Source organism: Rhea americana, unplaced genomic scaffold, assembly GCF_003343005.1.
Source record: "Rhea americana isolate MKP2758 unplaced genomic scaffold, rheAme1 scaffold_26, whole genome shotgun sequence".
Lineage (NCBI taxonomy): Eukaryota > Metazoa > Chordata > Aves > Rheiformes > Rheidae > Rhea > Rhea americana.
Window position 1 is genome coordinate 4,432,514 of NW_028186379.1, and position 23,716 is coordinate 4,456,229.

The 23,716-nt window shown below is 39.4% G+C and overlaps 1 protein-coding gene across 2 annotated transcripts in view; it reads right to left on the reverse strand.

Annotated features, from left to right (window-relative positions):
- Positions 1-23,716, reverse strand: part of CREB5 (cAMP responsive element binding protein 5) — a 215,754-nt gene that overhangs the window by 191,731 nt on the left and 307 nt on the right. For both annotated transcript variants that reach the window (XR_014896181.1, XM_085307535.1), the window contains exons 2-3: positions 20,723-20,816; positions 11,293-11,414 (exon numbers count right to left, since the gene is read on the reverse strand). Coding sequence is in view for 1 of the 2 variants with exons in the window: in XM_085307535.1 (XP_085163661.1) it covers positions 11,293-11,414; positions 20,723-20,816 (216 nt within the window). In the remaining variant the exon portion in view is untranslated. The remainder of the gene's footprint in view (positions 1-11,292; positions 11,415-20,722; positions 20,817-23,716) is intronic.

The following is a 23,716-nucleotide window of genomic DNA, read 5'->3' on the forward strand; positions in this document are numbered from 1 at the left end:
CCAGTCTTCCCCACTACCYCCTGCTGCCTTTCAGGGAGGAGGAGGCAGGCACGCAGAAGATAATTCATTTTGTAATTGTAACTTGGGCATTTCCAGCCAAACTCCGTAACTTTTTTCAGCCTCTATCAGTAGTAGCTCCCTTTGGAGAATAAGGCACAGTAGAAAAGACCAACTACAGATTGCTGTAGCAGAATATGAATAAAATGACTGATTTCCCCTATTATGATTAAACAGATTAAAGAAAAAAGAAGATACTACTAATGAAAGGAGAAAACACAAAGCTTACATGACAAGCCAGCAAATTTCTCTGAACATTACAGTGCACATTTTTACTGGGATTCACAGATATTCAGTGAGACCTTCAAAAAACAGATTTCCAAATAAAATCTAGGGGAAAATCAAAAGGAGCAGTAGTGATTTTCTTGAACCTCAAACAACGAGAAAAAATACTACTTCTCCAGGATCACATTTTTTCCTAACCCCCATTAAGCACATTTACCTCTAGGAAGATTTTTCTTAATCATACAATGCCACAAATGATCATTAAGCAGGGAAAAAAGGGTCAGGCAGGGATAACAAAGATGAAAAGAAAACTCTGGAGAGTTCATCTCTACTGTTTATTTTGAAGCACACTTAGGATTCAAGTTTGACTATTCTAATTGTATTCAAAGATTTAGTTCTCTAAGGAACATAAACAAAACTAGCAAGGGCCATCAGCCAGAGTAAAGTTTTCCTCATAATCATAAGAGTAAGGTCAGCTTTTGCTTATTCTTTTATATGATAATCTCAACTCCTCCGCATTGATTTTARATTAAAAATAAAAAGGAGAAATTAAAGTTTCCTAAGACTTAATTTAATTTCTCCCCATTTCTGCAAGGGCAGTCTTTTTAGTGTACTCATATGTTTTCTCAGATCTTTTTGGTTGTGCTTTCCTTATCATGTATTTTAAATCTTTTATACCAATTCTGGCTAAGCGTGTTCTGGTTAGCAGCTTGTATCCATTGAAAGGCAAGGCAATAATCCATCTAGATTTAGGGAATTTTCACAAAACTGATGCAGAGCTGTGTCAATTTTAATGTCATGCCGTGGATAGTGCATGCAGCTTTTTCCACTTTAGAGGATTAAAAGTGACCTCTCTTACCAAAATCAATAAGGGCAGCTTGCTGTGACTAATAGGTTGTAGAAATTCAAAAGCGACTGTTCGTAACATTGAGTTCAYTCTCCCCGTGTCTCTCCCCACCCAGTCCCAGACTGGCTGGCAGATCTGCACTTTGACATGTATATTCACATGGCAAACGGATGTCTATTCTCTTCCCAGGGACCAAATCAAGCCCCACAGTTTCACTCACGTATCAGGGAAGAAAGCAAGCTGATACTTATTTGSTAAGAGGGGACTCAACAGCTTCTGTAGAAAAGCACAGGAGAGAAATAGTAGGATAAGGAAACATTTAAGCATTTCTTTGTTCCCGAAAATGGTTTTAAAGATCATATTTATATATATTATCAGGAGATCAACAAGTACCCATACAGTTCACTTCTCTTAGTGACCTAAAGTGGGTTCCCCCCCCTCCCGAGCAAAGGCTCCCCACACACACACTTCCTTTGTCCATCTGTAATGGGCTAAAAATTTAAATTCCATTAAAATCAATGGAACTGCCTCAGAGATGCATGAGGTTATACACCCAACTGTAATGTTCATTAACTACTATGGCATGTGCTCAGTTGTTCTGGCTGGATTGTCTTCTCCACTATTCCTTTTGTTACTCTGAAGCATGAGAGATTTAACAGTCAAGTTTGGGCACTTTTAGAAATACAGTAATTTCACGTAGCACAGGAAAATGGTGCATACATTAGAGTGCACATAAGTGGTGTAAAGTGAGTTTTCGATATTTCATTTTGTAACACTGAAGATGACCAGTACAGATCAAGATCTTCTAACCTGCGGTAAAAATCTCCTTACTCTCCTGGATGTCTCTAATTTCACATTTGTTTTGCTTGAGGTACGAATTAAAAAATCCTTACCCATGGTTCATAGCCTGTGGACAATTTCTCCATATAACAATCACCATCATTGTCTTTATGCCAAAAAACAAGACTTGCCTTGGGGGACCAAGGGAGAAAAGGGGCTGAAGCGGTGGGAGGAACTCAACTGTAAAGGTTTAGGAGTCCCCACGGAGGTTTATAAATAGACGACTGCCATGTGCAAAATGTGAAAGAAACCCAGTCAGCATAAGAGCTGTTGCTGTTTCCAAATCTTCTAACTAAGTCCATTTAGGCAGTAGACAAGGTTATAAACAAACAATAAATCAAGAAATTATTAGCATCTGAATTTTGGCAAGATAATAAAATGTGTAGGGGTTTAATCAGCAAATAATAGGAAAGATCTGCGAGCGAACCCACCAATTAATGATAAATAGGACTTGGCACAGAATAACTTCACCAATGTGGATCTCATTAAATGGCCATGGAACCTGTTCCCGCGCAGCCCTTCTGGAGCAAGGGAAAGGTGAGGTAACCGCAATGTCCGTGTACCCCCCCTTCCTCCCCCCTCCCCCCCCCNCACGGCTCTCATGCTCCGGTATTGTAACCACCTGGGCCAAAATGACAACCTTATGCTGAGTGACAGCCAGTCTGTGGTTCTCCAGTCTGAGAACTGATAGGTTTCCAGCTCTCAGCTTTTGGACTTTTCCTTYGGAATTCCACCTAAACAAAGATGACCGATGCATGCAGCTCTGCTCACTCTGGAGTTTCTCCTGCATTCACCTTGCTTTATTAATGATACCTCTTAAAGAGAGAAATGCCCCCAAGCAAGCAGTATCCCTTAAACAGATGAATAGTTCACACACCAGGTAGGGGGATGGGGGGGGGGGGGGAAGAGACCCTGTCTTATTAGACTAGAAACAGACACACCATATTAATGCAAAGAATCAGCATATGGTTCCAATAGGTTTCTTAAAATGATTTATCAGCTGTGATTAAGCCCTCAACCAGCATGTCTATCTTCATAAATAAAGTAAAAGTGCACCTTGCTCTAAAATATATCAGTAATATCTTATTACTCCACCATATAGACTGCACTCCACTTAGCATTTGGCTCTGAGGAGCGAAGAGTTTGTGTTTAATAGTGGAGTGCATACTCTAAAGAGCTTGCCAAGATTTAGGAGCCTTATCAAAGAGACAGACTTATTAAAACAGAAGGTTTATCCCTTCACTATGTGCCATCCAGTCCATGCTGCTGAAGTATGAACGAGGAACGAGAAAGCTGTGCCTTTAAGAACACACATAGGAAGACCAAAGCGATACGCACAGTTCCATGTTATTGTGAAAGAAACGTCAGAATGACATTAGGCAGGCTCCTTTTTTTGGGGGTAGCCAAAATACACAAAGTTCAACAAAAACCCAAACATTACAGGAGGGTGACTCAGTTTCTCTGGGACGGGGACAATAAGAGGCAGAAGGAAAGTGGACTCTTCTGACTGAGCCCTGTAAGATGATTCATGAACTGGAATTCAGAAGAACACGGAAAGATTATGGTTAGGGAGGTTTAGCTCAATCAAAAACGTATGCCCTTTCTTACTGCTGGAAAAAAACTCAGGTCTTCTCTCAGAGCATGGAGATCTAAATCCATAAATCCATTCAAACACAGCCCATTGAAACAGAGGAAGATAAGAGAGACCTGCCTGCCAGCAGAAGACAAGATGTTGTACCGACAGCAATGAGCATAAGCTGAACCTTACTCCTATGCATATTTTTGCAAAGCTAGTTATGAACTTCGTTGTCTTCATGACTTTCTGCATAGTTAAACAGAAAAATGTCCCCCTCATAAAACAGTTCAGTGGGGCAAATAAATGCCTGGACTATAAATGTATGATCAAAACAGGACTCACATAGAGGACTAAAATGCCTAGAATCCCTGTATAAAATATAGTGCATAGCCACATGTCTACCATGAAAGCTTCAGAAGTTAAAACCAGTTAAAATACAGCAAGCCTATCCATCTGGAGAGAGGACGAGCATTCTTCCTGTCTTTAGCAACACTGAACAACAGCTGATAAATCTTTAACACACATGGTTTGTGGGATGCCCTATGCTGAGACCGAGGAGATATGGAATCAATCCGAGGCTCTGCCACAGACTTCCCGTGCAATTTTTAGCACGTCACTTGAGCCCAGATCCTTTATGGTAGCTCACTGATTCACTCCTGCTTTATTTCAGTGAGATTAAGACACCAAACTGCCTTTGAAGATCTCCATCAATCTCTTGAGGCCACACTGCAAAGATATTTAGGAACCAAAAGACACAGAAAGCTGCCTGCCTGGCAGAATGGGTTAAAGGATCCAACTCCCTTGGGATTCTCACTCTGCACCTCTGATTCCATCAGTCTGGTGTCTAGCTACTAAGGGGCTTTGGAAATCTTTTTTTTTTCTAAACTCTGTATTTCTTCAGAAAATAAAAGGAAAAACATTTTCCTTCTTCACAGGAATGTTGCAAAAGTTGATCATTAAGAAACAGAGGGATTTATAAACCAGTGGTGAGCCCATAAAGCAAATCAATAAGCTGTCTTAACCTTATGCTAATAATGCATATGAAAACTCAAAATACCCATTGAAAAAAATTAATTACTGTGCTTCTTGCATTTGAAATTCAGAAAGCGTTCTAGAGTAAAAAAGAGAAAAATTCTGATACAAGGTTAGAGTATATCTATACAGTATCTTAATTTATCTCCTAGAAGAAATGCTATGCTATGAAGATGCTCATATCTTCACATATACAGATTTTATATTTAGAGTATGGGAACTATTATACTGAAATCTTTGGATCTGAGGTGATTTCTGGACTTTGCAAAGTTGAGAAATTCAAGTTATCACCTTAACAACAGCTTAACTGATTGATAGAATGACAGCTTGATGTTATTATACAGTGCCTAGAGCAGTGGTACCCTGGCCTTTAAGCTCTACATTAACATAAATCATTCCTAGTCTTATTTTCCTTCTACTATAACATACCACCATATACTAGACCCAATCTCAGGGGGAGAATACAGAGTCAGAGGGACCTTTGAATTGGCAAAGCACAAACACTCTTACATCATGTTGAGATGAAAGGAGAAGGCAATGTATATTTATACATCTTTATGAGAGCATAATTCAAAAAGAAGTACAATAGTAAGCATTTAAACACAAGTCTTTGCTTTTTCCTGCTCTTCAGACTGGATAAGCAGTGTGAGCAGGAAACCAACCATAAGATGCTACTTCCTATCAGTCAGAAGTGCTCCAGAAGCAGGCTTATTAGTTTGCTGGTTTGTATTACCTAGCGAGTAAAATTCAGCTGTTTCAGAGCACTTGCCTCTGAAACRTTTACCAGCACGACACCATCCTGTTCCACCTCGGCCACCCCACTGGGGCTTCAGAGCATTCACCTGGGAAGAACAGAGCTAAAGGGACTGCTGTAGAGGCAGGGCATACACTCAGACATGGTACCATCCCACACGGGCACGCCGCAGCATTGWCACCATCTACCTTAAGACCATGCTTAAAAAGGAATAAAGCTGAAGATCTCCTAAGCTGCATTACTAGAAGAATGGCCAAAAAATATGTACCTATTTTTTTGGAAGGCAGCTCTGTGCTGCAGCTTAATCATCTGAGGGGGAAAGAGTCAGGTGAGAGCACTCCTTGGAAGGGTAGCCATTTCTCATTAATAACCCATGTTGAATTTCTAGTCTGTCAGCAAAAGCAACCACCATAATGAGTCCTTCATCCTTGTTCCTCTCTTTCACCAGAGTGCATTTTCAGCACTACTACGTGCACCAGTGCAGGCCTTTAAAACCCAAACACTTATACAACATGCTCTATCAATGTAAAGATCTCTTTTTTTCCCCTTGTAGTATAACGGTATGATATTACTGGACTATCACCCTTGCCTGTCAAAGGGGCTCCATTCACTACACTGCTAGTTTCAACCACTATATTGACAATGACTGTCTCCAGGAGTGAACTTTCTACTTTAACAGAATGATGAATGAGATTAAAATAAGATCATATTTATGCAGCATTTTCTGCTATCCAGCCAACACAGCTTTTGCAGCTTCTACTGCTGGGAATGCCAGGAGATTTCAAAATGGCATCTGCTGCAGATGGGCAACATGTCTCCCACGACCTGTTTCTCCTCCTGTTTACACAACGGACATGATCAGGCCATTTAGGGAGGTTCATTTGTTTGGTTTGCTTCCTTACTTAAAAGTCTCCAAAAATAAAAATAGCAGGAAAATCCACAAGTTTGTGCAACACAAGAAATGCTTATTAGAGGTTCTTATTCATCGAACTTYGGGGCACTGGTTTTGTATTTACATTTCCTCTTATTGCAACGTAAGGGGTTTCCTTTTAAAATATTTAAACAAACAAAATGCATTGCATTTATTCTGTTTKCATACATCTCAGAAGACGAAGAGGAAAACCTCTAGGCCAGGAATATATTACATAAAATTTGATTTAAGRTGTGAAAATGAAATGAAATTTTCTACCAAACTACACCTGCTCAAAAGACTGATTCTATTATTTTCAGCTCAGCTTGAATTCAATAGTCCTACCTGTACTCATAACTGATAGCACAGAAGTAAAACAATCAGGAAATATTTGTGAGATTTCTATTCTGGAGACTGCAGTATCACTGAGTTCAGCAGTAAATGGTGTTGTGGTATAAATTAGACAGGTGCATTTGATCTACCTTCTTAAGCTGATATGCAGGAATCTATCATGACATAAAGGACAGAAAGAGAAACTRGAAGGCAGAAACCAAATCTGTGCCTTTCAAGGGCATGTCAGGCTATAGCATGATCTCTTGCTGTATGCAACTAAACTGGATATTCAGGCCTTTTTCAAGCCTTTTTTAGATTGAATGTATTTAACTACCAAATGCTCTGTATTTTCTTTTCTTTGCTGGACAACCTCATTCTGCTGATGCTTTTCTAGCAGTGAGGTGACTACAGTGGGACAGTATACAATAATATTAAGCCATGCAGAAGACCTGCTGGCTTTCAGCTTCCTGAACTGACAGTGAATAAACCACATTAAAATCAAGTGGTACTTGGGCATAGCTGTTTCTCTGCTTCATTTCCATAGCTTACATATTAATCATAGAGTACTGCTCAGAAAATCTCAGAAATTTCAGGATTAACCTCAGGAAGTGATGTATCGCACTTCTAGCATAAGCAGAACATGATCTTAAAAATGCCTTTATATTTAAAATACACAATTTGCTGTTTCTAAATGCTCCTTGATGTAGTGTTCTATACACTACAGCGCGTGTATTCCCACTCTTTCTCATTTCATGCAGGTAGGTCAGGCAAAATGCATTTTAATGAAGCAGTAGCTACAATTAGTTGTTCAGAAATGGATCTTGGCTCTTCCCATCTTCAACATTACTCCCTCAGACTCAACCTTAATGCTCAGAACAAGATCTGACAGCAGGGCCTATCCAGTAGCAGCAAAGGTCATGGGTTTGCAAATATAACCCATGACAAATGCTTTGGATACTTAATGCTTAGAGCAGTGTAAACCTAAAACCTGCAGCTAGTAGGCTAAGATGATCATCTGATCTGCCAACACGGCCTACCTTGATGGTTTGGGTTGCACATTTTGCTTGCGGCAGAGCTGTCGATTGCTGCCTGMCTCAAGCTCCTGAGAGCTTTAATAATTACACTTTTGCAAGTGGAAAAATAGTATAGGTACAGTTTTATCTATACTAATTTTAGTGGTGAATTTGGCAAGTGGGACGCTTGTGTCAGGAAGAGTGCCATCGAGAGGATGCAAAAAGCCTCTTTCCCATACATTTGTCAATACACCTGTTTCTGATCTCTTCCTTTGCATTTAGAGGATGGGCCTTTCTCAGACAGGGACTTCCAGCTAATAGTTCATGTTATAGACTCCTGAGGAGCCAAAAYGCTGACAATCTCATTTCCACTTATAACTTTTCCATTCTCATTTCAATCCAGGTCTTGAGGGTCGTTACTATTACTCTAATCCACCCAGTTCACAAGCAAATGGCTAAGCCAGCTATATTTTAAGAGACAGTCCTTGCCAAATGAACCTACAATCATTATCAAAAAGACATACCAAGTATGGGAGTCAGAAAGAGATGCTATTCCCATTTAACACATGAGCAACTATGGCAGAAAGATATTAAGTGATTTGTTCCAAGTTAGAGATCTAGAATATTAACTCAAGCACTTTCCCTTCAATGCTACCTTTCCAAAAAGGGTATATGTCCTGTTCCTAAGACTGCGCRTTCAGCACTTCACAGCTAATTTGGAATGTCAACAGTCCCCATAACCAGCTTAATCACAGCAAATTCTCATGGACTACACATGGACTCCTGTGTAGATGAAGAAGAAGAAGAAAAAAAAGAAAGAATATAGCTAATTGGACTGTATTCTTTGAGGACTCTTTTCAAACGGGGACTCTCAAGCAGAAAAAAAAAAGTGTTTTTCTCTTATAAGATTTCAGTGTCAAGCTGTGTGCTAAGCCACAGTGAGATACTAAAATAAACATTTCTCTCATAGTCCAAAGAAATTAACCTGACCAAAAATATTTTTGGAAGACTTTTCTGAGACAGGAATAAGATTTCCGTGCTGCTGCTGTTAGCCTCCCAGCGCTGGGAAGCGCGTCGGGAGAACGCTGCGCTGCACTCGCATTCCAGGGACAGGCCATTAGGAGCATTTCATTATCAACAGCTACGGCCCAAGGAGTCCCTTTCTGCCGCCGCCTTTGTCTCGTGTATTTGCGTAGAGCCCTACTGGGGCCCGCTTCAGATTCCTATCTGACAGTCGGTCGGTAATGTAAGAATGAACATACAGCAGACTAATTGGAAACACAGAACAAATGTTACAGGTTAGCTAGCTGGTGGGACTTTTTTTAATGATTTTCCCTCCTTCCCCCTCCCCCCCAATTCATTTTGCTCCCTGGAGATAGCCCATGGCAGCTGCAGGGGTTGGGAGAAGGAGGGCAGAATAAGACATCCAGAGGTCCTTAAACAACRGGTATTATCAGGTAACCTGATGCCCCTGTCTAGGTTTTAATCAGATTGTGCGACTACCCCTTGTGAGCTGAAATGGACCCAGCAACATCAAACTAATTTTTGGCTAGCTGCACAGAAGCCCAGATCAGTAGACCTCTCCTCATCTCCTRCTCCTGCAAAATAACTACCATAGGGTAAGAACTGCTTAGGAATCTTCTTCAATACTGATAATTTGCAAAGAAGTACAAATGTACAGAAATGGTCCCCTYGATCTTGGCCAGGTCTCCTCTGCAGTACACAAGAAACTAAGTATAACAAGTTGAATATAAAATTAGTCACATTTCTGTCATTACAGGACTGTTTCCTAACATTCATCCTGCAAATAAAGCTGTGAAGGTCAAACTATCTGGGATATTTTCCCCGCCCTTGACCAAACCTTGAACTCTCTTACATTTGGACACTCTCTTTCCTTGATCAGCATACTACRCCTTGATCTTTCTCTCCTTCTCTCCTATATCTGTTCAAGTCTCTCTAGACTCCTTTCCCAGTAAGTCACAAATAAACCACCCCTAGTCCCCCTTCCCATATTCTTTCTATATGCCTCCTCTCCCTTTCTGTGTCTCAGCAATCATCCTTACATCTTCCAAAAAGCCCTCTAGTRCCTTCTCCTGCAGACCTCCAAGTGCTTCAAAGATCCTTCTGCAGGTCCCTAAATGCTGCCAACTTCAAACTTCACAAGGCTCTGGACCCACCCAGGCACACATACGTCTCCTATGTATGAATTCGGGATTGGGCAGCAATAACTGACAAGCAAAACTAATGGCACTAAAGAGCAGCTGTARGAAACAGTTCCTTTACAGGAAGCACTTGCAATTGGGAGGCACAAGCACTCTGAAAGACAAAATAATGCTAAGGCAAGGGATGAAAAAGTGCCCCCTGGTTTTAGCACCACRGCCTAATAGTGTTTCATTAGAATCATAAAATCATAGAATCAGTAAGGTTGGAAGGGACCTCTGGAGATCATCTAGTCCAACCTCCCTGCTCAGCAGGGKCACCTASAGCRTGTTAGACAGGGTTGCWTCCAGGTGGGCCTTGAATATCTCCAGAGAAGGAGACTCCACAACCTCTCTGGGCAACCTGCTCCAGTRCTCCGTCACTCTCACAGTGAATGCTTCATGGCCTAATTAATTACATTTAGCATGTGGTGTTGGATAAACCTCATATTAGACAAATACATAGGCCAAATGTTCAATAACTGAGGGGGTACTGTGGAAGAGGACATTACTTGAGAATTTCTGAGAGTTACAGAGATGGGAGAGGGTGAAAGAGAGGCATAAAAATTGAACAACATGAAGAGGAAGTATTTGGTAGCTTGTTTGAGGGCTGCAGTGAGGAAGAAGGAAGCAATATGAGCCTTTAGGAAGCCTCACATTATTCATGCGTTTCATTTCTCAGAAGCAACTAGAACTTTGGATGCTTACTTGAAAAGCTAAAACTTCAACCATCACCTCTTGCTGGCCTCTATAGCACATTAAGCCCTTTTACAGTTCCTAGGAAAGTTTAAACAGCTCATTAGGATCCCTCAAAACCCTCAGACAATCTTTGGGCATAGGAGTATACTTAACCTCATATAAAGTGGCCTATATAATTCAACTTACAGATACTAAGAGTGGTAGAACGCTAACTGAAAATAGGATACATTATCTACTTGGTATTAAAAGTTATAATTTTCCTCTTCTGTATGAATACTTTATGACAAATGCAGATACATGACAAAGATGGTAACAATGACAAATAAAAACCAGAGGCTCACAGTGCAGGAGGGGAAAGAGCAAGACTTTTTGCTTTTAACGTTAATGCCTCCTCATTATCCACATTTCCCTGTAATGTATTTGAACAAGCTTGCAATCCTCACTTCAAAGATGATATAATTTTCCCAAGCCTCTCCCTCAAGAGGTGTGTGGTTTGTAATACAGTTTACTTAAAAGCAGGGACTTGGAATCAAACCCTGGCAACAACAGTTACACGCTTTTGGAAATGTAATGCTGGTTTTTTTTGTTTTTTTTTTTGTTTTTTTTTGTTTTGTTTTTTTGGTTTGGAGCTTTTTTTCTGTCAATCATTTCAATAGTTTAGAAAACATGTCACAACTTATAGTGCCACCTAGTTTCTAACCAAAAGGTTACTACCAGGTAATAGAGAGAGTTCTGCTTTCACACAGTATCCTTACAATGTTTGCAGGAACCAAAAAGAGCAGGAAGAGACTGATGCATTAACACTCACCCTTTTGTTGTTCTCTTCTTCTTGTGCCTTCCTAAATTCGTGCTCTAAGGAGCAATCAATGTCATTGAAGAGGCCCACTTCCTCACAGTTCTTCAGAAAGCGCGTCGGTGTAGGAGTCTGATCTGAGAATACGAAAAGAAATAATCATCGACGCTCAATATTAAAAGGAGACTGAGACAGAACGCCTCTTTTCTTGGCAGAGGATTTAACCTGCCAATGCCTTCCCACTCCCACACATCATCACTGAAAACAAACCACACGGCACTGAATTTTGACATTGTGCACTGTAGACAGACAGCGACTGCCAACAGCGTCTGAAAACAGGCAGCAGCCATCATTCAACCAGAAAGACAACAGGCCAGATTTTCAGAGAGCACACAACACACAAGTGCCTATTCCTAACATATGCAAGCAGTCATTTAAATTGTGCATAAAACTCCAAAAATAACTGCATGTAAAACAACTCACAGCACATATGATAATACATGTTTACCATGCAGCACACAGGTAACTACGGTAGATAGACATTAGTTATGCCTTCACTGCTTGAAAACCACCTCAAACATTCACAATTTCATATTCTGAAACACACTGGAAGCAAGCCATGGTGCAAAGAAATCTTGCTCAGTGAATTGTTCCCAATATAATTTTTGAAGGAGTGAAATGCCATTAAAAAAAAAAAAGTTGTGAAATATTAAAATCGGCCACAAAGAAGCTTTAGTAATCATGTTTCTGTTTTAACTACAAGTGCTGAAGATTCATAAAAACAATGAGATTTAAAGTCAAAATATTTTTAGTGCATGCCTTCACCTCTAGGAATTTGTTGCCCCCTCAAAAATAATTCAGGGAAGGATAGTATTTTCTTTAATACTACAGGCAGGAGGGGCTCAAGGTACAAGATTTTCAGCCTCTTTTCCAAAATCTATAAATAAGGCAAGTAAAATTGCCCAGTCGACTCTTAGTTGTTTTGCTGATGACCTCGGCTGGTCTTTCTCTGGAAAAGTGAAAATTGAGCCCAAAGTTGGGAACCAAGAACTCTTCATATAAAAGTCAGCTCTGAGCTAACTCCATTCACTCTGAAGCATGTTCTGAACTGCTCCACCTCAGCTTCCCCACCCCCAAATAATTACAAGACAGAGCCCTATTAAGAAAGATAGGGGTAGTCCATATGGTTCAATCAGCTTTATGCACAAGCAGGAAAAAAAAAAAAAAAAAAAAAAAAAAAAAAAAGTGACATTCCTTTCATGCAGGCAAAAGAGACTTAGAAAGCAAAAGGCTCCGATCGAGCAGCAAAGGAAAGAAAAATCTCTTCCATCTTAGCTCCTCCTTTCCTAGTTTCCAGTCCAGCTCAAACGGCTTTGTATTACCCAGTCTTACAGAAAAATTGTCCTAACCCTCTTAATCATCATCTTCTACATAGTCATTTACAACTGTCCTATTGTYTGAAATTCGTTCTACAAAGAATGAAAACAAGTGCCTGTTGCACTAATCCCAGTTGCCCATACAGGGCCAAATCTGACCTCAGACAAAAGCTTCCCACTTCAGTGAGCTCGGGGGGGAAAGTTTAGCTTCTTGTGCCTAGCTAAGATGGGTCAAGTTCTAATATTTCCCTGTTACAGGGAACTGTTATCAGACAGAATGAACATTATATGATTAACACAGAAACACGCAGCAGCCCCTACACAAAAGGCAGTACAAAAGAAACACRTACAAAGGGATATGCAGTTTCCACTTGGAAATTAAGGAGTTGATCCTCCTCTTTATAAAATCAGTGTGAAGCTGATTTCGTCTTTTGTTGGAAGGTCTGATCCTACAGCTTTGACCTTTTTAAGTAATTTAAGGGCAAAGACCCTGGTCCACAGGTATATTTCAGATGGAATATATTGATGTAACRTAAGAAGCAAGGCCTTAACGTTAAAATTCTGTTTTTATTTTTTTTGGCTTCAGCATTATACTTGTGAGCTTAAAGGAAACAAAACTCAAGTGTTTGGGAATGCACACATATTTATCTGTTAGTTTTCACAGCTAACTACTGTATTACCAGAGACAGGAACAGAAGATTTTCCAAGAACCTTGTAGGAACTCAGCATAGGGACCTGAGTCGATGAGGTGCTGACATCGATCAGAGTTGAGGACACTCAGCATTTTACAAGTTTATGCCCTAAATAAGTAGTGCCAAACTAATCTCTAGGGTAACCTCACTGAACTCAGTGGATTTACACTAGGGTTGTCTTTGGCCTTTGGCTGCAACTTGTCCTGCAGATGAAGTACACTGAAAATCCAGAGAAATAGATTTTTATTTCCAAAAACGATGAAATACTACTTCAGTGAAAAATGCTACTGCTCTGTAGAAAAAACAGAAAAATAATTGTTGYCAAGTCTTTCTGGATATAAAAGGGATGTTAATATTTGAATGTTAGGTAAGAAATATGAAATAATACGGCAGGATACGAAATGTCATATCTTAGGCAATGATACAGCCATATCATATAAGCAAGGTATCATTTTCATGACCAAAACTTGAATTTAGGGTTCCATAAAGAAGTTGATGGCACCACTGTCACTCAAACCAAATTTTTAACCTTTCTTCAGAGTTGTTTGAACCCAGATTGAAAAAAAAAAAAAAAACACACAGGTAAGGGAACACTAACACAGACAGGGTCTTGTAAGTTTTCAAAGTGCACAGCTGGTCAAGAAATCAGGTGTTACTAGAAGATGCTCATACAAAAAGACCAGAGGCTATGTAATGGATAACGAAGTGTTTCTATGGCATATGCAGCTAAAGTCAGTATAGTTGCTCCTGATASTGTTCAGCATCTATTCCATGCATGTAAAAGACAGTGAAATAAATCCATTTCAACATTAATTTCAGTGAAAACAGGCAATCTGGACCAATGCACAAAGGCTTCATTCTGCCACCTTCTGCACATGTTGAATGCAGTCCTTCTGTATCACAAACAGCCCGAGGAAATCAAGTATGTTGTGTTACCTACAGCGGGCTTCAGAGGATAATCTTTCCAATTAACCATCTTGATTTATTATCTAACAGCCTTAGAGTTGATAGATTAGTAACGCTWTTTACACCCCTTATATATTGATATGGTCATTGTAAATAATTACCTCAATCTCCCTATATTGTTATTGTAATTTCTATGGTCCAAAAATCAGACTGGCAACAGTTCAGAACATTTCATTAAACAGACAGCCCTCCTCCTACTGCCCCAAATTCAAACAAACAAAAAAGCACACAACCAGCAACCACCCCAAGCCCTACCTGCAGACCTTCTGAAAGCCAACTAGATCAGATGTACACCAAGGCCCACCTTTTCTACCTTATAATACCTTATCTTTCAACATTCATAGAAACCAGAGGTCCACAAAACCTGTGCATGTATATGACAGCATAATTGCCAAAAAAACTCAAACTTTGTGATGTGGAGACATTACATAGTGCAGTGGTTAAACTGCACTTACCCCATGTCCACTGATTCAGGGCTTCAGGTTCTTCTTTGCTCCTGAGGCAACCAAACATTTTATCTCTGGAAAACACTAATTCTCCTTCAGGTAGGGGGAACATTCCTAGTAGAAGACACTACCCTGAACCCACAGCAATTCTTTTATCTAAATTAGGCAAGCTCCCTTGTTTTAACTGGGAACAATATCACAAAGGAGACCCTGGCTTAAGTTACACATTCTGGTCTCCCAAAATCAATAAAATATTCCTAAATCTCAGCACTTAAAAATGCATTAATAGTTCCAACAGCTGTGCCTGACCTCAGTCTTCCCTGTTTGGTACAAACAAATCTTTTGTTGCTCTCTATCACTAGCACCCACAAATATTGCAGGGTCACCAAGAACAAGGCTCTAATTTGCTATACTTCAGCACCTAGATATGCCAGACTCACCTAGAACAAAATTCAGACCGAGCTAGCACCATCTCAGCTTTCCCACTGAGGACACACAGGTTACTGCAGAAGACTGTCCTGCATGCACTGTGTTCYAGACAACCCAGACCTTTAATAGCCCAAGCTGCATTTTAAATTGGATTGCTTGGGATTCAGGTGAGTTTGGGTTAACCTTAGMTATCTGGCTGTTATACTGAGCAGCCATCCCAGTTCAGTCAGACTGTTCAATGAACAAAATCATCCCATCCACAACAGTTACCATAACTAGTTTACTGTGCTTTTAGGCATCCACCTCTAGCTAACTGTAGCTTCACAGCTCGACCTTTGCCTGCTGAGGAAGTTACTTCTATCTAGTCTTTATCACCATGTTGAACACACAACCTGTCAAACTTGCAACTAGGTGATAAATATACTGTTTGGTGTACTACTCAAATGAGTAATCGATCTGTTTGTTTACTATTGCAGATGGGCTGCAAGAAACATTAAGTTTAAACAGATCTCAAAAATGTAACTGGAGAATTAAAATAAAAAGTTTGAACTGTCTAATCTTTGAAGATTCAAAGTGAACGTGTTGTATTTKATAGGACAGAATTTCATAAAATCTCAACAATCAGACTCTAGCTGGAACCTGATATACTGAATATATATGGCTGCTAACCATACTCAAAACCTATCCCCAACTGCAGTGTTCGATATGGTGACCCTTGATTTTCTACAGTCACTGAAAACATACGTGGTAAGCAATGGGAAATTTGAAGTCTTTAGCAAAGTAAAAAGATTCCACTAGATATTCACTATGTTTGGCTGTGGAGCTTGGGTTTTTTTTTTTTTTACTGAAATAATAATCTCTTAAATGAGACTCAGTCTCAATAAGTTGCTGTCAAAACAACAGCCTTAATAAAGACTATTCTAGTAAATGCAGCACTAACTTGCTATACAAAGAGTTTATTTGAATCCCCTACCAGAATGYATTTTGTAAAACTAGCCCAGATCCTAGAATTTCATCGCTCAAAGCATGAATGAAAATATTAAAGCATGATACCAGTTTAAGAAAAAGCTAGAGAATCAAAAGACAGCTACGCTAAACATGCTTTCACTTGGGGAGAAAAAAAAAAAAAAAAAGAATTTCCAGATTTTTAAAGTTTATATTGACCATTAAACTACTGCAAATGTTATTCATCCTCAGTAAAAGATATCTAATAGCACAGCTCCAAAGTGTAACTTGATTCTTCATCTTTTTTTTTTTTTAAAAAAAAAGTGTTTAGTCTCATGTGCAGTAATAACAGACATTTGGCTTGTTCAGCTGTGGAGCTTTGTTGAATTTATATACTACCCATGTTATACTTTCATGCAATGATAACAAAGTCCAAGTAATAGGTCTAGGACTGAAATTAGAAGGGCTGCCCATCAAGCAGCCACAAGATAAGGGGAATGTTCTGAAAATATCAAGGAAGTCTTTCCATTGATTCAGTAGGTTATCACTCAGGCGGACCGAAAGCTCAAGGTCCTGACGCCGCAAGTGACGGAAGAGCGGAGTTGGCAGAGGTGCCCTTAGCTGCACCTGGTGGAACTGCCCTGACAGAGGAGCTCCCAGCTGAGGGCTCCCAAGAACTTTACTGCCACATGATTCACTATTTAAAGTGCTGACTGSACTTTCTCTGAGGGTACGCACATTGGGTACAACACGTCTTTAATCTCTCCTGCCCACTCAGAAACCTCCTTAGCTCAGTTTTAGGAAAACGAAGGCGCAACAGACTTTCCATTTCATTCCTTGGTAAAACAAGAGACACTGAAGTGAACAAGAAATCAGACAAAACAAKTTTTTCTTATATCCACTCAATTCGCACTCCACAAAATTCCTATCTAGATAAACCTCGCTTTGTAAATCACAAAGAGAAATAAAATGGGTCAACCAAGGATGATGTAAGTTCCTTCACTRACACAGGCATTACCTGGATAAATTAATATAATTGCATTACTTTTTCCACACACCTTTTCATCTAGAGGAGACTGTTTCTATCTCCATAGTGGAATTTACCTTCAAAAATCCAGAGGACGGGATTTCAGTAAACAGAACTAGAAAGAAACAAGCTTTCCACATACACAGATAACCCTGGCCTCTCATCTGCTAGAACCACTTTTTGGAACAAACTCTTCTTCCCCCCCTCAAAGATGGCAAGCTTTCATTCCCTCTCCTCTTAAATTTGATCCTCCCACAATTCAGTTCAAGACAGCTTGTAGTACTCACCTGGAGGGAACAAGCTGTCCCATAGTCATTAATATTTCAGTGTTGTGAAAACAAAAAAAACCTTTGACATGCACAAAACGCAGAGTTTCACAACAATGTAATGTTTAAGCAGCACACGAACAGAGAGATGCTCTCTGCTCATTTCAGTCAAACTAACTTCAAAGTTTCCTGCAACCACAACTAGCATACAAAACTTAGATAAGACATTATGTATTACCTCAAACAGTTCTTTTTTGGCTAAGAAACATGAAAATGGAAACCATCAATGACTCTATATCCACAGTCAAACAAGGCTTTCAAACAAACAAACAGTCAAAAAACACACACAGAAAAAGGAATAACTAACATTACAATCTTATTGCCATCTTTTAAAATGAACGTCAAGTTATCGACAGAGGAATCACTTGTATTTTAATGAAATGGCTCTAATTGACTTCCTTTTCCTTTAAAGGGTTGGAGAACGTGGCCATTTAGTGTGTGTATGTACCTGGAGTTTCTGAATTAGTTCAGGAAACACTAGATAAAATAGAACTTATAAATATAGCAGAACTAGCTGGTAACAAGGAAAGCTCTTGGCTAGATATACCTGATAAATTGGCATAGCACCAACAGCTTCAATCAGGTCATGTAACATTTGTTATTAAACACTGACCCTGCCCACAAAACAACATATTTTGACTTTACCTCTCACTTACAAATTTGTATTTCACAACCTAGCACACATTTCATACTCCAGAAACATGTTCCTGCTTCTTAAGTCATGTTTTGTGCAGTTTCTAAGATGTGTTGGTACAAGATGAACAGCCCTGCAATTTTAGTGACTATCTCCAATAAGAGCTCATAGAATACAGAACGGTTATTGTGTGTTAAATATTATCGACATTATAGTGTCCCCAACCTGGTGATTAACTTTGTCTCAAAACAGTGTAAATAATTCTAATGCTATTTTAAAGYACACAGACTATTATTTTTGTTTTCCACATTCTTTTTGGAATATTGGACAGATTCAAATCCAAAAAGGCACATTAAAGGATATTATACAATATACTGGAAAAAAAGGAGAAAAATCTGACTTCAAGGCAGCTTAAAAAACACATACACACACACCCCACACACTAACACTGCACCTGGCTTATTACAGGGCAATTGCTTCTTTGAGTCTACCGATGACAGAAACAATTCCCCCTCACCCTCAAAAATCAAATGAGCAAAAATGAAAAAAAAACAAGAAGGAAGACATGAAGACAAATGTCTAAGAGAAAAGTCTGACTCTTTTTCCCATATATCATTAATTTTTCATTATGAAATCCAAGAATAAAACATCTTAAACTTTAAGGTATTTAGATTTCCCCAGGGTTTAGCTGGATAATGAAACAACTATTTTTCAAYGTCTCCGAGCAGAGAGCAGAAGATCTATGATGCTTCCAAACTAAGGACTGCAAAATGCCAAACAAATCTACCAAATGAACATAAAAGAAAAATCACACATGACAGCACCAAGTTGTCAGGCCATTTTGGTCAGACACGCTCACCATAGTCTTTGAGAACATGAGCAGCTTTTTACTCTTTCGTACAACAGAGGATAGTCATATATAAAGCATAAAAAATGTACTCCTCAAACACAATCTTATAGCCATTTTGGACACAAAATTATGCATTTCTACATATTGAGTTAGCTAACTGCAGGACTACACTATTGATGGGAATCCTGGAAGCCATTCAAAGCATTCACTGGGAAAGCAATCCATGGGAAGGAGGACACCTGTATCACAGAAGTTGGCAAACATAAATGGAGCTATTTCACTCAGGAGACTTCTGATGACAGAATATACTTCTTAGAAACTGCCTTAGAGCAAGACTCTTACCAAACAGAAAGTTCTAACAAAAGCGAGCAGTTTCACGGGGTTAATGTGCCCAAAGTACAGTTGTCCTCAAGCAGTTTCACTGCCAGAGGACACTGCCAACTGCAAGGGCAGCATTTTCTCATTTGTGCTTGCAAACATAGGATTCTGTGGGCATAGCTGGCACGCACAGACTTTACAGGCCTTACTCTCCAATGCGCTATGTACTGCTTGTTTCTGAATTTAGTCCACTATGGCATTTTCCAGAGTAAGAGGAAAAGAAATTCAATTTGGGATGGGCRTCTGTCATATTTTTCTCTAGTACCTAAAGTCCCAAAGGCAGAAGATCAACAAAACAAAAATCTAAATGAAATAATTGCAAGCATTTGCTACCCAGATATGATTTCTAGGGTTTTATCCATAAAATAGGCTGCTTGAGATCCTCCTGATTACTATATTTGCACCCAGAATGGTCAGAGACGGAGGAAGTTTTGCTGAGAGTAGGCAGTCTCAGATTACAACAGGCACAATTTACCTTTAAGAAGCCTATTTCAAAAGAGAAGTATCAAAAACTTGTTAACATCCACACATACATTTGCATCAAAGTTTCTTCCCCACAATTACTTTGAAACCTGAAAAATGCTAATATTATTCCTAAGTATCAAATAGCACAGCCCAAGGAATATACAATAGGAAAGGGAACAGGAGAGGACAGAGGCAGTAAGATTAGCTTTATGCCTGTGATTTTACCCAGCTATTACTGAATACTAGCAAGCCACCACTGTGTGGATACTCAGAMAAGAATACGAGGAAACCACATCAGAAACTATAGGCTGTAATTGCACATACAGACAGTTCTGTACCCTGTAACATGACGGGAGAAGTGGAGAGGGATGATTAACTTTGGGGGGAAGAGTGCTGGCTATCACCCRCTGTTTTACCTTTCTCCAGCCGGAGGATTTAGAGCTATTTAAAGTGGGCAGGGCTTTATAAAGGTGACTCTAATGATGTGGCCCATTACGGCTGCTGAAGTGAGCTTGTCAAAGTTAAAAYAGCGAGTCCTGCGAGAACGGTACAAATGCACTTCATTACCACACTCACTGCTGGGCTCCCGGGTGACAGGCTCCTAAGTGCCCGTATTTCACTGGCGCGCTGACAAGGGAGGCAGCGACAGAGCTGCCAGCATGGCTGCGGTTCAGCTATCTCTCTCCCTCTCATGCCAAACCCGTGGGAAGGTGTAAGAATGGCAGCTGTCTTTCTGTCCAAAGATACACATTCTAGCTTCTTCCATCTCTACTTGTTATTTAATTGGAGATGGGGGGGGAGGGGGGTTAAAACCAATCTTGGAGGTATTTTGCCAGTAGCTTTCCAGTAGGAGTCATGCTTTCAACATCATCTGAATAGTTATCTTGACTCTTGAATTCATGTCTTCTTACCTGATAACATATTATCTGTTTTTATTGAAGGAAACTTCAAAGTCATTTCATGTTTGTGCCTGTGAATCATCAGATGATCCTCTGTTGGAAAACGCTGTCAGGCAAACACAGAAAGAGAGAGAGAGAGAGAGAAAAGGAAGAAAAAAAAAGAAGAATTTAATTTGCTAATAAACTTCTGGCATTGGACAGAATTTCAAAAATGAGAGAGAGAAGAAATGTATCCAGCCATCCAAATGGCACAGGAACAGCAACAGAATATTTGAAAATGCAAGTGAATATGAGTAACAAATATCTCTGCTTAGAACCATATTTGCTGCAGTACTCTCTGGGGTTACACACAAAAAAGTGCAGTGCATTTGCTTGAAAAAGTTGCCAGACCAAGTCTGGGATTCCAAGGGTCTTGGACACACGCTCCAGTTACCACAGCTTCACATGTTATCACGTGCCTGCAGAGCTGTGATAACGGCTGTTGTACATGCTCTTAGCCCATGGCAAATGCAAAGTAATGCAGGATGTCTTAAATTTCTTTACTTGATTTTTCTGCTTTTGTATCTTTCTGCAACCTGTGCATGCTGAATGCATGCTGAACAGCAGTAACAATAATCAGAGAAGCCAGTATTCAGGTAAAATGTATCTTTATATCCGGAAGAGTCTGCTATATTGACTTGATTTAAACTCACACTGCAGTAGTGCTCAGTATCTAACAACTAGTTATGATCCTTTATGATACTAAATCGGCTTCCTTCCCTTCGTCAAGTAGAGATGATGAAGGGCCATGCTTTGTAAGAAACCAGTAAGTGTGCTAACATTTTTATTACATAGTCTGATAACAGAATGCTACAGCAAACAGCTTCTGAACAAGAAGGGACAAACCTGAATAAACGCACAAGCATTTGAACACTTAGGGTCTAAGGGCCCAACAGTTCAGTTAACTTTTCTTCATCAGAAGGTGAGTACACAGACCTTTGCTACTGCAATAGTTTTAACGGGGTTATTTCAGGGCTAGCAAAGGCCAAAAGATGTATTACTATGGCTAGGGGAAAAAAAATAAAAACAGCTCTTTAAAGCCATAGGTACATAGCAGAATGTCAAAAATTGGCAATAACAGAGTTAAAGTAACATAATGCTTTCAACATAGTATATTCTTGACTAAGTGACTTTGCTTGTGGCTATAGTATAAATAGTTGCAGTATGTTACACCTTCTGAGAATCTCTCTAAGGCCATAGACAAAGCAGCATAAATAATAGGAATGAGTCCTCTGGAAAAAATAAATAAATCCCAAAGACCTCTTCCTCTCTATGAAATCCTGGTTCATTGCTTACTCATCTGGAAGAAATGCAGCACTAAAAATTTATGTTAAGAACAAATGGAATATGTGAATGATCTTGCTCAATGATATTGTGAGAAAAAAACACGGTTCTTCTCATGGAAATGAGATTTTCCTTCATGGAACTCTGTGCTCTGTCTCCAGGGTGAGATTGGCAAGGCTTATAGAGGGCCTTGTGTGACTGAGAAGTTACTCCTTCAGTCCAGACTTCCGTGTCTTTTCTATAAATCTATTTTCTTGCTTGTGCAAAAGACCAACTCGCTCATCCATCCAATAAACGCAGTGGAGAAGCAAGTCCCGGAAAGGTTAGCCAGATCTACTGTATTTACTTCTGTCAATTCCTGGTTTACAACAGTCAGAAAACATGTTTTGAAATGAGACGTGAAATGCTTTTTAAAAAGATGAAGTCACCCATAAACTGTTCATCTTCCCAAATCATAACCGTGTACCAAAAAAACTGTCTCTGAATACCTAATGGAGCTTAGATTGTTTGGATCAGCTTCCACTCTACTGAGGAATTTAGTTGCTGACATTAACAGGTTCAAGTCCACTGATTTGAGTGGAAGTTAGTTTTAAAATTCAACAAAGAGGTACATAAATTTTGACTCCRAAACTCAGATTTTTTATATTATCTCTGTGATTGAATGGTGCATGTGGAGGTCAGAAGTGAAAAATCTTCAGTTAGAGAGACAACCAACAAGATACACTTTCCCATTTAACTAAATGGCAAAAGCTTCTTGGCCAGCTGGTAATCTGAGCTCAGCTTCTCCTTTTCTTATTTCAGCTCCTGTTGAAATCAACACCTACACTCCAATAATAATCACACAATACTTTGTTCATCCCTCTTTCTATCACGAGAACCCAAAGAGTTGTAAAAATATTAGCCAGCTGAAAACTTTCAACATATAGTTAAAGTAGGAAAATATTACCCTCATTAAAAGAAAGTGAATCTGGGAAATGGGTAAGCTAAATCACTTAAAACAGATGCATATAGGAGGTCTGTGGCAAAAACCCAAAATATGTCCTTGCCTGGAGGTTTTACTTGCAAACTCTTGTCACAGAACAAAATCAGTATTGAAGTGCCACACATGGAACTTCCCTCATCACTGCAGGGGATGAGATGATATTATCGATTTTGCAGAAGAAACTCTTAAGATTCAATTCAAAACCTAAACAGGTAAAATCCCTCTCTCTCTCTCTCTCTTTTTTTTTTTTTTTTAAGAAGATCAGACATCTAATGCTACAGCTCCTATTGTATCCTCAGAAGCACATGGCTGATCACCAGTCAACAGGAATTCCACATGTACATCCTCGAGCAGAACTTATCTATAGGTTACATTTTAAATAGAGGACATTTAATAGGAGGATCTCTCAAAAATAAAAATATTAAAATATTAGCTAACAAGATAGCACTGTGCTTAAAGATTATACATAAAAAAAAAAAATCCTAGGAGAGTCACCATATCCACTGGGAAATATAATTATTGCATTGTACAAATAAGCAGAAGAAAGACAAATGTGTTCCTTCCTAGTGTGTCTTCTCTTGCTAACCATTAAAGGATTTGCAATACTTGGCTTGAAACATTGGAGTTAGGGGCAAGGGAAGGAACAGAAGCAGCCTGAAAAAGCACATTTACCAGCTCACTCTTGAATAGCTATATGTTTG